This window comes from Scyliorhinus canicula, chromosome 16, assembly GCF_902713615.1.
Source record: "Scyliorhinus canicula chromosome 16, sScyCan1.1, whole genome shotgun sequence".
Classification (NCBI taxonomy): Eukaryota; Metazoa; Chordata; class Chondrichthyes; order Carcharhiniformes; family Scyliorhinidae; genus Scyliorhinus; species Scyliorhinus canicula.
In genome coordinates this window covers 106837424-106854747 of record NC_052161.1, presented here as the reverse complement: position 1 = coordinate 106854747, position 17324 = coordinate 106837424, and the positions used below count along the sequence as shown (strand labels likewise).

General features: G+C 50.1%; 1 protein-coding gene across 6 annotated transcripts in view; it reads left to right on the top strand.

Annotated features, from left to right (window-relative positions):
• disp3 (dispatched RND transporter family member 3) overlaps positions 1-17324 on the top strand; it is a 717999-nt gene that overhangs the window by 687864 nt on the left and 12811 nt on the right. For all 6 annotated transcript variants that reach the window (XM_038821800.1, XM_038821802.1, XM_038821804.1 and 3 more), the window contains one exon: positions 662-775. In XM_038821800.1, coding sequence (XP_038677728.1) covers positions 662-775 — 114 coding nt within the window. The remainder of the gene's footprint in view (positions 1-661; positions 776-17324) is intronic.

Below are 17324 nucleotides of genomic sequence, written 5' to 3'. Positions count from 1 at the left end.
TTGCATGAACTTTGCTGCATGTTATGTTTCCTCATTTATAGTGCTGCACTGCGAATTGTGAGCAAGATGATGTGGGTCAAGAATCACAGAAGCAAAGAGGAGTGCAGAATTTCCATTGATCAAGAAATGTGCTAACCCCAGTTATCTAACTCTATAACAGTTTCAATCCTATCACTTTTTTGATGTTGCCCGACAAACGATCAAAAGTATGTGTTAGAAAAAAGAGAAAGTGAGTCAATTATGTCTTGCTTTTTTCCTGTTGGAGCCAGAAATTGATGAGTACCTGTGAGTTTGCAAACAGCCTTTTGTAATGATCTCGATGTCCTGTCAAGTTTCGAGTTAAACCATGTAGCATTAAAGTTAAAAGTCAATTCAGATACTGTTGCACTTTAACAGCAGAATACAATCATGTGTTACCTAATATGACATACTGTTTCTATAATAAAGGATATCAACTGACTTACGTGGGCAGATCACCAATAGATAGAAACTAAAAAATAAGTTCTGGTAGTAAGTTTAATAAGTTACAGTTCTGATGAATTGTGAGACTAAACCTTCAGTGTGTTAATGTTATCACCAGACTGCCTGATTGAATAACTATAATTACATTATTCTTTGAAATGACTCAGAAAACATTGTAGTGTCTTTTCCCCCTTTGCAGGTGTTCAAAGTGCACTGTACAGTTTGATTCTCTCCCTGGTGATCTGTGTTGCTGCAGTCACTATTTTTACCACCCATGTTCTACTCCTCTTACCAGTCCTGCTGACCATTCTAGGTAAGAAAACCACTCATTGTTTTGTCCTACCCGTGACTACAGCTATTAAATGCAACAGATGAAAGGGCCGATTGACCTTTCGGAGGCATTTTAATGATTTGCATTTCTTTTTAAGTACCACCTTAAGATTGCAGCTAAATAACCATACACCATTGAAAAGATTGTGACAGCATTTGTTTCATAACATGATTGACTACACTTAAAAAGTCGTTTTTTCAAGTCATCCGGGGGACACAAAATTCACTGCATCAATGCAAGTTTTTCACTATGTACACATACTTGCTTATTGCCTTTTCAAATGTTCTGACCCATATTTTGTTATTAATTATGTCACTAACATATACAATAAACTAGAAACTGGCAATGGAAAGTTAACATAGCTCCTCAAAACTCTGACAACAGATAAGTGCGCTAAAATGCAATGGCACACAGGCATGTCACTCAAGCTGTATATATACCCGACTTACATTGTGAAGAATAAATACACAAACACCTAAAAGGGGTGCTCTAGAAAGCTCTCGGTTTAATCTGTGGAGAGTTTGCAGACATACATTTTGGAAAATATTTGCCATTTGGTTCAGAGGCTCTGTTAGCTATCCAAACCTCCCAATTATGCTAATGTCTTCTCCACCTATCCTTTCAACTAAAGCTGCCAATTTCTTTCCCCACTGACCACTGCACCATGCCCCACCCCCTAGAATAGAAGTTTCCTATGGTGGATCTGAGGAGGGAGAGATTAATTTGCATTTGTTTTATTTTGAAGACATGAGGACCACCCCACCAAAACTCTTAATGGTCTACGACATAACTATGTGAATTTATATATTAATAAATACACCAGAGTGCTACAGAGACCTGATGGAGAACTTGATAGAGGTTTATAAGATGATTAGGGGAATAGATAGAGTAGACAGTCAGAGACTTTTTCCCTGGGTGGAACACACCATTACAAGGGGACATAAATTTAAGATAAATGGTGGAAGATATAGAGGGGATGTCAGAGGTAGGTTCTTTACCCAGAGAGTAGTGAGGGCATGGAATGCACTGCCTGTGGAAGTAGTTGAGTCGGAAACGTTAGGGACCTACAAGCGGCTATTGGATAGGTACATGGATTAGGGTAGAATAATGGAGTGTAGGTTAACTTCTTAAGGGCAGCACGGTAGCATTGTGGATAGCACAATTGCTTCACAGCTCCAGGGTCCCAAGTTCGATTTCGACTTGTGTCACTGTCTGTGTGGAGTCTGCAAATCCTCCACGTGTGTGCGTGGGTTTCCTCCGGGTACTCCGGTTTCCTCCCACAGTCCAAAGATGTGCAGGTTGGGTGGATTGGCCATGAAAAATTGTCCAAAATTCTATGATTAACCTAGGACAAAAGGGCCTGTTCTGTGCTGTATTTCTCTATCTCTCTTTCTCTATCTCACTGTTCAGGGAAAGAAAGAAAGAATAGATCAGTTCAAAGTCTCGAGCAGAGACCATTTCTCATTATCACAGAATTGTTAAGGTGCAGAATGGTGATTTGGCTCATGTGCGCACAGGCTCTCCAAATGAGCATCATAGCCTAATACCTTTCCTGTACTCAGTCCTAATGTTGCTCCTCTGTGGTGAGATGCAGCCATGGTCTGGGTGTCCAGCTGTGCCACTTGTAGTTACATTTGCCCTCATCACAATATGATACCACTTGGATACCACCATTACACGTGGAAACACCACCCACCAGGTACGCGGCACATACTCGTGTGACTCGACCAATGTAGTCTACCTCATACGCTGCAGGAAAGGATGCCCCAAAGCATGGTACATTGGCGAGACCATGCAGACACTGCGACAACGAATGAACGGGCACCGTGCGACAATCACCAGGCAGGAATGTTCCCTTCCAGTCGGGGAACACTTCAGCAGTCAAGGGCATTCAGCCTCTGATCTCCGGGTAAGCGTTCTTCAAGGCGGCCTTCAGGACGTGCAATAACGCAGAATTGCCGAGCAAAAACTTATAGCTAAGTTCCGCATGCATGAGTGCGGCCTCAACCGGGATCTTGGATTCATGTCGCATTACATTCACCCCCCACCATCTGGCCTGGACTTGCACAATTCCACCAACTGTTCTGGCTTGAGACAATTCACACCTCTTTAACCTGTGATTATCCTTCTCTCTGGATCTGTAATGATTTGATTACCTGCAAATGCTTGCATTCCAAGCATTGTCCGGCATCTCTGACTTTGTCTATATAAATGTTTCTGGATCATACCTCTCCATTCAGCTAAGGAAGGAGCTGCACTCCAAAAGCTTGTGTTTGAAACAAACCTGTTGGACTTTAACCTGGTGTTGTAAAACTTCTTACTGTGCTCACCCCAGTCCAACGCCGGCATCTCCACATCACACCAATATGATGGAAGAAGGTTAAGAGGTGACTTCATGGAGGCATGCAAGATGATCAGAGGATTAGATAGGGTGGACAGTGAGAGCCTTTTTCTTCGGATGGTGATGGCTAGCACGAGGGGACATAGCTTTAAATTGAGGGGAAATAGATATAGGACAGATGTCAGAGGTAGGTTCTTTACTCAGAGAGTAGAAAGGGCGTGGAATGCCCTGCCTTCAACAGTAGTGGACTTGCCAGCATTAAGGGCATTTAAATGGTCATTGGATAAACATATGGATGATAATGGAATAGTGTAGATGGGCTTTAGATTGGTTTCACAGTTCGGCGCAACTTCGAGGGCTGAAGGGCCTGTACCGTGCTGTAATGTTTTATTGTTCTATTGATAGTTCAAGAAGTTTATTGCCTACTCACGATAAGTCCATGCAGTGGTGAAGAGCACATATATTCCCATCCGGGATCATCCAAAGACAAACTGAGTGGCATTTGCAGAATTGCTAATGGGCAGGAGGCTGAGATCCCGCCTTAGTCTGACGTTCCCCAATATTGTTGGGAACGTAACACGGAGACAAGATCACCAGAGGCAGTACCAAAGCAGACGGAGCGTGGACAGAAGTTTTCGATTGGGGACACGGTATACATCTGTAACTTCAGAGACAGGACCCAGTGGATACCAGGGCGGATAGCATGGTGGCACAGTGGTTAGCACTGCTGCCTCACAGCTCCAGGCACCCGGGTTCAATTCCAGCCTCGGGTGTGTGGAGTTTGCACTTTCTCCCCGTGTCTGCATGGATTTCCTCCGTGTTCTCGAGTTTTCTCCCACAGTTCAAAGATGTGCAGTTTAGGTGGATTGGTCATGCTAAATTGCCCTCTGTGTCCAAAAAAGGTTAGGTGGGGCTGCTGGGTTACGGGAATAGGGTGGAGGTGTGGGCTTGGGTAGAGTGCTCTTTCCAAGGGCTGGTGCAGACTCGATGGGCCGAATGGCCTCCTTCTGCACTGTAAATTCTTTGATTCTCTGACACTTGATCTACTTGGCCCAGCTTATTTCCAGGAACCAGGTCCAACAGTGCATCTTTCTTGTTGGACTGGATACATACTGCAGTAGAAAATATTCCTGAACACAAGCTAGGAACATTTGTTCCTCTCCGCCCTTTAGAATACCACTGTCCCAGTCTACATTTGGGTAATTAAAGTCGTCCATTAAAACTACTCAAATGTTTGCATCATTCTGTAATATTCCTTGCAGATTTGTTCTTCTACATCCTTCTCACCAGCCGGCGGTCTTTTGTGGTCAGTTTACATGGTAAAGCAGAGAAAGTTACTGGGATTGATACCAGATGTGATAGAAACAACTTGCATTTATACAACACTTTTCACATCGCAGGATATCCCAAAGAATTTTACAACCGAAGAAGTACTTTCAAGTGTAGTCACTATTGTAATTTGAGGAATTGACACCCAATTTGCACACAGTTAGGTTACACAAATAGCAGTGCCAATTGATCACGTAAGCAGTTTAAGTGGCATTGATTGAGGGATAAATAGGAAATTGTAGGGAATTCCCCAGCTCTTCTTTAAATAGTGCCCTGGGGTATTTTAAATTCACTTGAGAGAGCAGATGGGGATTTGGTTAAGGCAGAGCCTTGTAATATGTGGGTATCTGGCATAGCAAGGGTTAATGTGGGATTGAGAAACTACTGCCAACAGTATGATTTAAGAAAGCATATTCTGCGAGATTCTCCGTCAATGGGATTCTCCGCAGCACACCCACGCCAGCATGGGGGTGACCACAGTGGGAAACCCCATTGGCCGGCTGCAGGAACAGAGAATCCCGCTGCTGGTGGGGCACGCCGTGCCGGAAAATGGGGCTGGCAGGTTGGAGAATTCGCCCATGACATAAGACTGGAATCAGTTTTGTGGACTGGACAAAGACCCGAGTAGAAGAAAGCATGAAGTTATCTTACAGCTAAAGACTACCCTGTATGTGTGTACATATTTATGTGTTATCAATAAACACTTTAATGTTCAACCATGCTGGACTGAACGTACAACAAAATTATGATGGTTCACTCCCTCAGCACTGCCACTGCACGGAGATGTCCGCCTCATTTAGCACTCAAGTTTCTGGAGTGGCATTGGAACAGAAACTTAAAATGCAGATGTTAAAAAGTATCCACTGAGCCAAAGCTACTCAGAGATATGGATACAGAGAATTATTTGGTTTGTTTGAGGCCTACAAATGGATCTGTTTTGGGTATAAAGACAAAACAATGCGCAGGAGGTTCGGAATGAGGAACATGTGCCCACCTCTGAGGATAAGAATGATGAGGAGGTGCCGGATCAGCAGGGGCTGGAGGACGAGCCCGGGGATGAACCAGAGGACCAGCCACAGGCTCCAGGACAGGTGGCAGCGGCAAGGGTCCGACAAGTCCGGAGAGCCAGGGAGTCCCTCATATTCACTCACTTCACTAAACGACGTGGCCTGGTCCGTCATCACTACCTTACCCCCCTTTCCCACCCTCCCTGGTGTGTAAACATCACTCCAGGGTGCTGGGACTGTGTCAGCACCGTCAGCGGGTCAGTGTCGAGGGCGGGTGAGGGGATGATGATAAGCCGCAGAAAGCTGAGCGCCGGTTCTCCCAAATCTGTGCGATAGTCTGACACCTGCCTGTCTGCTGAGTGCTCACTCACACCCATCACCTGCACGTGATGTACCAGGGGAGGGGGGTACCTGGAGAGATGGACCAAGGGTTCGGAGGTCGACCCTCATTGCGGAAGAAAGTGACAGAGGCATCATGCTGGGTGTGGTGAAGGGTTTTTAATCTGTCACAGGTGTCCAACAATGCCCCAGTGTGATCCTCAAAATGCTTAGTTTTCCTGCCTTCCTTGCTCTACCGTTATGTCTAGACGTGGCCCCAGGATGCACATCGGAGGTGGAGGCAGCCAGCTGTTTACTGCGTTCTGTGGCCTTCGATGCCCATGGCGGATGTTTTCTGGAACCGGAGGGCTCTGCCACACTTTGCGACGGCAAGTGCACAGCCGTGGCACCATGTTCCGTGTGCTGACTTCATGAGGCAGACTCATAAAAGGGATGGAACTCTGGGGAGCTGGTGGCCACCATGCCCACTCCATAGGACAGGTTCAGATTGGCACCCAGTGTCCATAGGGCCCTGAGGTTCACCTCAGGACGTAAGGGCAGCTGGTTCAAGTCCCGCCTGCCTCTGCGTCATCTGGCTCTTCCAGCCTTGGTGGCTCCCCAATGTCTGCACCAAGGTGTCGATGCCCTCGGTGATGCTCCTCGGTGATTGGGACATGCTCTGCAGCGCCTCGGCAATGCCCACCTACGACTGGGACAAGCTCCACAGCACCTCGGCCATTCCCATCTGAGAGCGGGACGTGTCCTGCAGCACCTCATCAAGGTCAGTCTGGTACTAGATCACATCCCCAGTGAGTCGGACAGCATTTCGAGGCCCTCAGCCATGGCCATCACCAATTGCGCCACGCCTTGGACATCTTCACTCATGCTGCCGACGACGTGCACCAGGCTCTCCACTGCGGTCGCCACCCTAGCTGTGTTGGCCTCGGTACCATGCATTTCCGGAGACATCTTCTGCATCCGTAGCCTCTGGAACTCCCACAATCGGCTATGGGCCTGTTGGAGTGTCACTGACATCTCCCTCTGAATGCCGCTCCCTATCATCTCCATCAGCTCTGGTTTGCATGTTCCACAGGTTCAGCATTTGGCTGGGACACAGCTGGGTCCTGCGATCCAACAGACCTCCAACTGATATCTCGCCTGGGTGTTAATGTCTCCACCTGATGTACATCAGCAACTGTGTGGCGCTCACCAGATTGTGCCCCCGAAGGCTGACCACTAACATTGCCCACCGAGGTGTGTGTATCTACGCTGGTGGAGGGTGAGGCTGACAGCTGTGTCGAGTCGATCCTGGAGGATGAGGCCCCATGGATCCTCACCTCTGTGGCATGCGCCGACCTCCACATTGGTGACCGTTCTGACCTCAGCCACCCCTGTCATCTCCAGGGCCCATTACTCAAAGGTTGTGAGGATTCTTATGTCCGGCATCCCTCCGCCTGTCTCTCCCGATGATTCTGGGAGTGTTTCTCCAGTGGAGACAAAGAGAGGGCATCTTTATCCGCACGCATGGTTCACAGAGGTGAGGGTGAAAGGAAGGTTTTGGAGGGGGGTTGGAGGGAGGGTCAGAGGCCGAATGGAGCTTTGTGGGGGTGGATGCTCACGTGGTGGTGGATACGTCTTTGGGGAGGGGGTTGTTGGTGTCAAATCACCCGTGTGGCCCGGTGTAGGTCATTAACATTCTTGTGACACTGGAGGCTAGTCCTCCTGGTCACGCTTCCCGAGCTGATGGCTGCTGCCACTTCATCTCAGGCGGCACAGGCTGTCCTGTGGCTCACTCTCCTTGACCCTTTGGGGAACATGGCATCCCTCCTAGCCTCCATCGCATCTAGGAGCCTCCCCAGATCCGCATCTCCTAATGTTGATAAAAAAATCACATTGTCACAAGTAGGCTTCAAATGAAGTTACTGTGAAAAGCCCCTAGTCGCCACATTCTGGCGCCTGTTCGGGGAGGCTGGTATCTTGGGGCCTGTTTTCTCGGCGCAATGGTTGCGAGCTGATTGGGGATGGCTGTGCAAGTGCTGTTTAAGTGCTGCTCAACTTTGTTAATGGGAAGCTGCCGAACGCGATCCCAGGGTATCGGCTGGTGAGTCTTCATTTGCAGCGTGAAGTCCATGGGGCCTCGTTAAGTGAACCAATTGATGTTGAATAGCGTTCCCGGCCTCCCCGGATCATGGAAAGCTCATGACAGTTCCCACTCGCTTTGGCCGGTTAGCGCCAAAGAGCCTAGCAACTGGAACTGTTCTTAAGCACTCCACTTACCACACACTCACTGCAGCCATGAAGATAGCCACAGATTTGCCCCCGAAGTGGACCCAAAGCTCCATGCCAGTGAGGAGCAGAGGGACACCCCCTTCCCCAGGGTGGGCTGCATACTCAAGCTTGTCCTCCTGAACACCGTCTGTGAGATGATGGCAGACAAAGTCAGTGCCACTGGCCTCACCTGGAGGAGACAGCTGGTGATCCAGAAGGGTCAGGGTCACTGGTGAGGTCTCTGCCCCTAAGGGGCAGAGACCCAGGTGAAGGCTCCAAAGACCACGGTGCAGGTGTAAACAACTGGTGGGCCACTGATTGAGCTAGGCCATGTTTATCCCCTTGATGATAGAGCTGGGGTATGTGAGGGTGTCCAGAGGGGCAGTCTAGGAGGGCTCCCAAATGACCAGAGGCCTTCTGTGCATTTAAAGGACACAGGCAGCCCAGTCCCTGTTTGTAAGTACTTGTAATTAGTCCCAACATGACTTCAGCCTGAGAGGGGCGGAGCATCATGGAGGGCAGAGCAAACTGTGTCCAACCCACTAATCAGTTTAAATGCATGCAAATTTTGGTTTTGCATGCCCCTGCTGCCACGGGAACAAACCTCGTTTTCGCCGCCAGGGAGAGACCAGAGCATGGCGTTGCGGTGCTGGGCGCAAACCTGGATTTTTGCAGGTGGCCCGATTCCCCGCCCAATCGCAATCCGTGTTTCTGGTGAAGATTCTAGCCCCAGATCGTACCTGAAGTGAGGTTTGCTGGAAATGTTCTTAATGGATCTTATTTAATATAATTGGTTCCCTTTTTTGTTTGCATTTAATATAGCTAAATTTGCATCAATATTTTTGCAGCATTCTGTTGAGTTTCTTGTATACGTTTGTATCCTCTGATGCATTTTTTATTTAATAGTTAATGAGGTCAGGGCCTGATTAGCATTGTGTAATGACACAACTTTAGCACATTGCATGATTCATTATTTTATTGTTCCTGGACTACTAGGGAAATATTCCCACTGAAATATTTCTTGAGGAGCATTGAAGTATTTCTGCCTAGATACTAATAATTGGATAAAGACACAATGGTTGGAATTCCGACATGCAGAATCATTCAACAATTAACATAAATACTCAGATAGAGACACTTTTGAGTCCAGACACTACAGAAAGTAAGTACTTTCACTGAAAACCTAAGGGAAATTACTACACATTTCCACAAACAGCATGTTAATGACACAAAGGTGTAATCATAATATTCATCATGTTATTTGGAGTTGATGAAAAAGCTTGTGTTTTATTGACGCAGCACACGGAGTCATGGAATGGGGCTGCGCTGGTGAAATTCAACAATAATGTGCAATGGTACTGCGCAAATTATTTTTGATTTCCAAGCTTTCTCTTTGTTCTGGCTTATTTATATTCTTGCTTATTTGTCTTTTAAATTGTATACTTCTGGTAATAACTTATTTGCAGGCTTAACTTATATCAGTCATTAATCAGCATTAACTATAATGAAAGACTCTGACAATGAATTCTGTTATGATGAAAGTCAGTCAATAATGGCGTTTCAGAAAACCAAGGATAGTCAGAGTCTGAATTTTCTCCTCATACAATGGCTTTGTGCCTTGACAGAATTAATTCCATTGTGAATAGTTCCATTGTCCACAGTCAACCTCTGTTAATAAGTTTCAGACTCTGTTTCCATTGTTCCTAAAATCAGACTGCAGTCATCTATAAAATAGGAGATGGGCGAAAGGAAAAATTACAAGAAGGTACAGAGAAGGCATCTGCAATATATTTGCCAGATTGCTGGAGGTACAAAGAAAATCTGCAAATGCTGGATATCTCAAAGAAAAACTAATAAAGTTGGAAATACAAAGGGAGTGATTTTGAGCCCACACTGTCACCCATGAAAAACTTGGCGCAGACTCAAACTCTGGAGGGAATCAAAAAATGTGATTCTCTCCGGCATGATCGGGTTTTGGAATCCCCCCCACCCACCCTCAGTGAGAGAGTTGTGCCGCAGGAGGCCGGGAATCTAATTTTAATATTAGCGAGCACTCTCTCCAGCACTCCCTCCTCTCTCTCTCCCCCCCCCACGTAATATTCACCTGGTGCCAGCGTGATGTCATGCTGGGGTCATTTACAAAAGGTTTGGCCAGGTGTGAGGCGCAGACGTTAGTATAGTGCCCGGGAAGTAGACATGCCTGGGTAGTGCACTGGCAGTGCTCTGTGGCAGGTTGGAGAACCAGGGCTGGACTCTAGTGGGAGTCCTGTGGGGGTGGGGGGGTTTTTAGTGTAGTGAGTGCAGAGTTGCCGGCGATGAATGTTGGGCTGGGGTGTTGGGGGTGGGGGAGGGAAGGTAGGGGTGGGGGGTGGAGGGGAATGGGGTTTGCCAGCGATTAATGTCGAGTGTGAGGGTAAAGCCTTTGAGACCTCCATGATTTGGGCTGGGGACCATTAGATTGCAGCGCTAGTCGAGGTGACCTTTACAGGTGTCGCCAAGATCTGTTTGGAGTCCAGTTCCTGGCTCTATGAGGCCCCGCCCTCCCAGAGTGAAAGGGTAAACCACACCCACTCACATTCCTTTTACTCACAGGAACTGACACATTTTTGGTAAGATTCCGTCCGTAGTTGCGATCAGCATCTGAAAGAAGGAAAAGGCATAACTTGGTTGTGTGGCCATCTAAAATGGCCGACCGCAAAGGATAAAGGGAATTGTGGTCAAGCCAGGACACAGACAGTGCACAGCCTCTATGTATTGAGCAAAGGAAAACCAGACCGAATTGAAACTTGCACCTGTTAAAGGTCAATCACCAGTTTCCCCAGGACAATAGACTCAAATTAAGGAATAGCAACAGTATCAGACTCCCCAGTGCCACCTCCCCTTATTTGGAAAGGCCTACGCACTTGGAACAATAATGACTAGGACCCGCCCAGCCATCAAGGTACCCGTTCCTAATTGGCCAGTATCGATCAGAGTGATCGAGACCCGATCGATCCATTGGATCCTGAGTTAATCCCGCCCAAAAGGGCGCAAAAGAGAAGAAGGATAAGAAGCCCTGCGTACTAGGGATCGATCTCTTTTGGGACCGGCTTGTGTCCACACCAATTGCAGCATAACGACCAGCAAAGTTCACAACCGCGATCGCTACCTGACAGAGGGGAGCCGCAGCCGAGACGAACCTGACGATTTCCAGCTGACACACGCGAGGACTCAGATAAAGGCCTTATCTACCCGCACAGAGCCGGTCATCCAGAAGTTAAGTAAAGGTCATCTTAGTTGATAGGTGTAGTTTAATACATAGCTTCGTGTATCATTGCACAGAGAGATAAGTCTTGTGTTTAATAATAAACTGTCTTTTGAACTAACATACTGGTTGTGTGGTCATTTGGTCAATACAAGAAACATATTCGCTGCTTGTGGTTCGATAATAAAGTGGCAACAGTTATTTGTGGGGCCAAGAGCTTCTGATGGGGGCAATGTCTCCCGTTGGTCTATTGGTGAATCATTGTGGCATGAATCGCAATCAACATATTGACGCAGTGAAGAGGTTCCCAGGGTCTTCAGTCACTGGTAGCATAACGAATAACGTGGGGTTGGAGAAAGTTAAAAGGGTGCAGGATAAAGTGCAGAAGGAGACTGGGAGGATAAAAGCTAAAATGTAGGGTTAAAGGAGCTGCGAGTTGGTCAAGTTAGGATTTGAAAGATATGCAGCTAATCAGTGGGAGTGAATGAGGAATTGTAGCACCATGACTATTAAAATGATGGACATGTTCATGAAAAACTGCCCAACAAAACTTTTTTTTCTCTGTAGATAAGTGCTTGATATGCTGAAATAACTCATCACACAGGATACATGTGCCAAAATTGTGATCAAGGCATTGCCTAAAAAGCATGACAGTCATCCTGAACCTCTATCCCATGGGGTCCATCCAGGTGCCGAGTGGGGACCTGTCCGGTGATGCACTATCAATTACAACGAGACGAGAGTAGAGAGTAATCGAGGCTTTATTAAGCAAAGATGTGGAACCACCCGCAGCTGCTGCCGAAATGGCTGCAGCTTGGAGAGCCCACACATTTATACTCCGCCTACTGGGCGGAGCCTGCAGGCAGGGATTTACTCCCGTACCTGTAGTACAGGGGCCTTACCGTAATACCCTTGTATGCAGTATACACAATACAACAGTGGTGACTATCACATTCACCCCCTGTTAAAAATGAGTCCAGCGGGAGTGGTGGAAACTATTTACATACAGGTTGTTTAAAATTTAAGAAAGAGGCTACAAATTTAGACGGTTGGGCGCCTTGATCCATCGTTGCGAGCGCCACATACAGAAAGGGGTGGTAGAGGCCCGCCAAATTTCAGGGTTAGGCTCTGGAGATTGTACTGGAAGTCCAGGCCGAGTAGCAAGGCAGAGTTTGGGGAGGACGTAGAACCGAAAACCACTGAACTCTACGCCCTGGATGGTGAGAGTGGCAGTGTAGTACCGTGGGATCTTGAGGCCAGGGAGATTCTCTGGTTGGTGGGGTGGACCGTGAGGGAGCAGCGCCTTACCGTATCAGGGTGGATGAAGCTCTCAGTACTCCCAGAGTCCAGAAGGCAGGATATCTTGTGCCCGTCGACCTTCACTGTCGTTGACGCGATCGCGAGGTTCTGCGGTTGGGACTGGTCGATCGTGACAGAGGCCAGACGTGGCTGGTCGGCGATGGTTGCAGGCGATGAGCGGTCGATGAGGTGCCCGACAAGCAGGGGTCCTAAGGCGAGGAAGATGGCAGCGCCCACAGGCCGCACATGTCCAGGCCTGGGGTTGACTGGGGAAGGTTGCTGGTTGGCTGCACGGTAGGATGTTCGCTGGCGGGGTCCACAATGCCCAGGAGGGGTGGGCCGTGTGGTCGGGGGCATACGCCTGTATATTGCGTGAGGCAACTGTGAGCGAGAGCGCTAGTTTCTTGGTCGCCGCAAGGTCGAGGGTAGCCCCTTCTAAGAGTCGCTGGCGGATGTAGGCCGACCCTATGCCTGTAACAAACGCGTCTCTGAGTAGCAGGTCAGAATGTTCAGCGGCCAAAAGGAGGTGCATGTCGTAGATTTTGTTTGTCTGGTGAGTGTAGCTCTCCTTCAGTAGTGCCATGGCCTCAGCGTATGTTGGCGTGTCCCAGATGAGGGGAAAGATGTCTGAGCTCAGCCACGTGTAAAGGATCTGGAGCTTCTGTGCCTCTGAGGGTTGTTCAGTCGCAGATCCGATGTATGCCTCAAAGCAAGCTAGCCAATGTGCGAAGGCCGACTTGGCATTGTCCGCTTGAGGGTGCAGCTGCAGGCGATCAGGCTTGATGCGGAGATCCATCATTTAAAAATCTCTACGTAATAAATTGATGCACTATCAATTACGACGAGACGAGAGTGGAGGGTAATCGAGGCTTTATTACGCAGAGATGTGGAGCCTCCCGCAGCCGCTGCTGAAATGGCTGCAGTTCGGAGAGCCCACACATTTATATTCCGCCTACTGGGCGGAGCCAGCAGGCAGGGATCTACCCCCGTATCTGTAGTACAGGGGCCTTACTGTAATACCCTCGTATGCAGTATACACAATATACCACATCCAGTGTCTCACAGACCTCGGTGCGCAGGTGCATTTGCGTCGTCATTAAGGCCCTATATGATTAGGTGGCTCAATGCATCCACTTCAATGTGGACCGAGCCCACCAGGATGCCCAGGCATTGCCGACATGCTCCGGGCCAAGGGGTGATTGACAGGATGCATGTCGCCCTACGAACACCTGCAGAAGACAGGCCGCTCTGCACCAACCGACAGGGATTCCACTCAATGAACGTTCAGCTGATATGTGACCATCAGCTGTGCGTCATGCACGTCTGCGCCCGATACACACGCAGTGTGCATGACAGCATCATCCTGGCACACTTGACGATTCCTGACATGTTCGCGATGCACCTCGGCTGGGAGGTTGGCTCCTGGGTGACAGGGGTTATCCACTATGGTATGGCTGATATCCAGAGGCCACAGACCGACGCCGAGACCCGCTACAATGACACCCATGCAGCTATCAGGTCCGCGATCGAGCGATGCTTCGGCCTCCAGAAGATGTGGTTCAGGTGCCTTACCGCTCTGGAAGGGCCCTTCAGTATGATGCTGAATGAGTCGCCCACATAGTGGCGGCCTGCTGTATCTTCCACAACATCGCGCAGCAGAGGGGCAATGTGCTGGAGCAGGAGATGGAACACCAGACCGCATCCAATGATGAGAATGCAGGGGAGGGTGAGGGTGGGCAGGCCATGGGGCCCAGGCAGGGACAGGAGGCCACATGACGTGTGCACCAGGGTCAACACGCACAGAATGCTCTGATCGCCTCTAGGGGAGGGGGACACTGGCCAGGGGCACGACACCTCATCCCAACCCCTCCGTGATACATACTGCCGCACTACGGGGTGGGTGCCCTGGGTTGGCAGTAACACCAGGTCTGGTCCTTTATATGGAAGATGATAACAAGCCGTGACAGTGGTGGGGACAATCGGGGGGGAGACCAGGCCACCCAAAACATTCGCCCACTCCCTCCCCCCTCCCCCCACACTCGCTCTTTGGCCAGCCCAGACCAGCCCACCTCTCACACCCATCTGACACCAAGGCAGATTGTAACAGTGTGAACAGGTACTTAATGTGGCAATGTATATACAGATTTGTGGCCTAGTCCCTATAACTGAACTGTGCCCAGCACCCGTCCAACTTAACTGGTGTCTAACTTTCTGGCCTTACGGGCCCCAACGACACGTCTTGGTGGATCCCCTGACACATGGCAGGAGTGGAGGCAGCTGGGGCGTCTTCTGGTGTGACCGGGCCTGGATGGGCCCGGCTGCTGCTCGGGTATCCCAGGTGGCAGGTGCCACTCTGTTCTGCCCGCTGTCCACCAGATGCATCAAGGACCGGAGTGGGGGGATGGGGGGGAGATGCTGTGGTGTTCCGGCGCATCCCCTGCGGGAGTTACCGGCACGAGCCCCATCACCTCCTCCTCCCTCGGGATGCCCAATGGCCCTCGAGGGTCCAAGCAGAGATATCCTCTGAGACTCCTCCGCCACCTGCCGTTTCCAGTCCTGGAGACCTGTTCTGGTCTCACCGAGAGTCTGCATGCACAAGTCCATGGAACAGCTCCATCTGGGACTGCGCCACATCACCCATTGACTCTCACCCAGTGCCACCACCTTCAGGGTTTGTGTCACATCAGCCAGTGACTGCACCATCTCCCTCTGTGACTGGGTCACCCACTCTCTGTATCTGCACCACATCGGCCAGCCTGGCAATGCCGCTGATGTTCCCAGCCATGATCTGCTGTGACTTTGCCACGCTCAGGAATGCCACTGCAATTTCCAGATGGCTCTGGCACATGGTTGCCTGTGAGGTGGTAGCCCTGTCCTGGGCCTCAGCTAACGCCGCCACAGAATGCCCCAGGCCTTGGACATGCTGATCCAGAGGCAAATCCATCGCTCCCAATGCCTCCACTTCCGATGCCACCCGTGCGATATTGGCCTGGGTGGCACTGATGGTCGCCATCACCTCCAGCATGCGGTTGGACCCCTCCAACTGCGCCTGCAGATCCTGGATGCTGGCCTCATGTCATCCCTGGCTCTGCGACTGCATCTCCACAATCGATGGGACTATCATTCCAGTAGCCCAAAACCCGTCTGGACGGCAGGTTGTTCCTGGGGTCAGCCCGCCCCCTTGGGTGTTCCAACCTCCACCTGATGTACCAGAGCAGCTGTGTGGTGCGTACTAGATAGTGTCCCGGCAGCCTCTTCACTAACGTGCCCAACCGAGGTGAGAGTGTCTCTGGGATGGTTGAGGGTGTTGGAGACAGCTGCGATGGGAAGTCAGTGTCATCCTCAGACTTGCGTTGACGCCACGGTGGCAGCAAGGAGAGCAGCTCCACGCTTCACGAACGCTGAGCTGGAAACCCCTAGGGACGTGGTGAAGGAAAGGCCGAGGAACCTGTACCCGGCCCGGGACGTAGGCTGCCAGCTGCCGCCATTCATTGTGCCTAGGCGCAGGTGGGAGAGGCGGTCAGCGCCGTGGGCAACACCATACGGACCGGCCAGCAGTACCGGAAGAAACTGCATTACTTCCTCAGGGCGGCCTGGGTGAATTGGCAGCATTGTGACCCGACACTAACCCGCATCCCACACAGCTGTAACCCAAACCCCCCAACTGAAGGGCGGCGGAACCCCCACCCTGCACCACATGCTAGCACCCATATTGGCTGCCATGGCCAGGTATCCTGGCCACTGAGGCCACCAGTTAACCACCCCCTGGGCTGCATGCGCGGACTGTCATGCAGCCCAGAGGGAGGGTAGCTGGTGGCCTCAGTGGCCAAGGCACCCGGCCATTATGGGTGCCGACATGTGGTGCATGGTGGGGGTTCCACCGCCCTTCTATGTTGGGAGGGGGGGGGGGGGGTGGAGGGGGTGTTGGATTACATGGGATGAGGGTGTGTAGGACGCTGGTTAGTGCCAGGGGCACAGTACTGCCTACTCACTCTGGCTGCCCAGAGCAGGTCATGCAGTTTCTCCAGTACTGCTGGCCGGTCCGTATGGTGTTGCCCATGGCGCTGACCGCCTCTCCCACCTGCGTCCAGGCATGACAAATGGCGGCAGCTGGCAGCCTCGTTCCCAGGCCAGGGTACAGTTTCCCCCGCCGCTCCTCCACCGTGTCCCAGAGGGTCTCCAGCTCGGCGTCGGTGAAGCGTGGAGCTGCTCTCCTTGCTGCCATCTTGTTGGCTGCGGTGTTGTGTGTAGGGAGTGCAGTGTGCATATGTGGCTGCAGCTTGTCAGCCTCCTGAGTGTCAATCACAAAATTGGTGAACCCCGCACCACTTCTCATTGGAATCAGTTGTGTTCCACCTGGCACAGGTGCTAGCCCCTTAACGGTAGCTGAATCGGTCCTGGTGTGGCACTGGTTTTGCTGTTATGGAACTCCACGAATCCTGCACTGGCGTCAACACTGAGTCTCAGAAATGGAGAATCCACCCGAAAGATTTCATTTTTCATAATTCGTATTAATTGCCCATTCCACACATCATTGTTTCAGAACAGCATTGGTAAAGCTTGAAAGCACATTGATTAACTGCCTGCAATCTTAGGTAGGAAGTGTGTTAAGTTGCCAAGTGAGGAGGAAAAAAACACCAAAATGTAAGGAACAAAGTATAAAAAGAGGACCTCAGAGAAGGGAATAAATATATTGCATGAAAGCTACATGACTAAGGCATTACA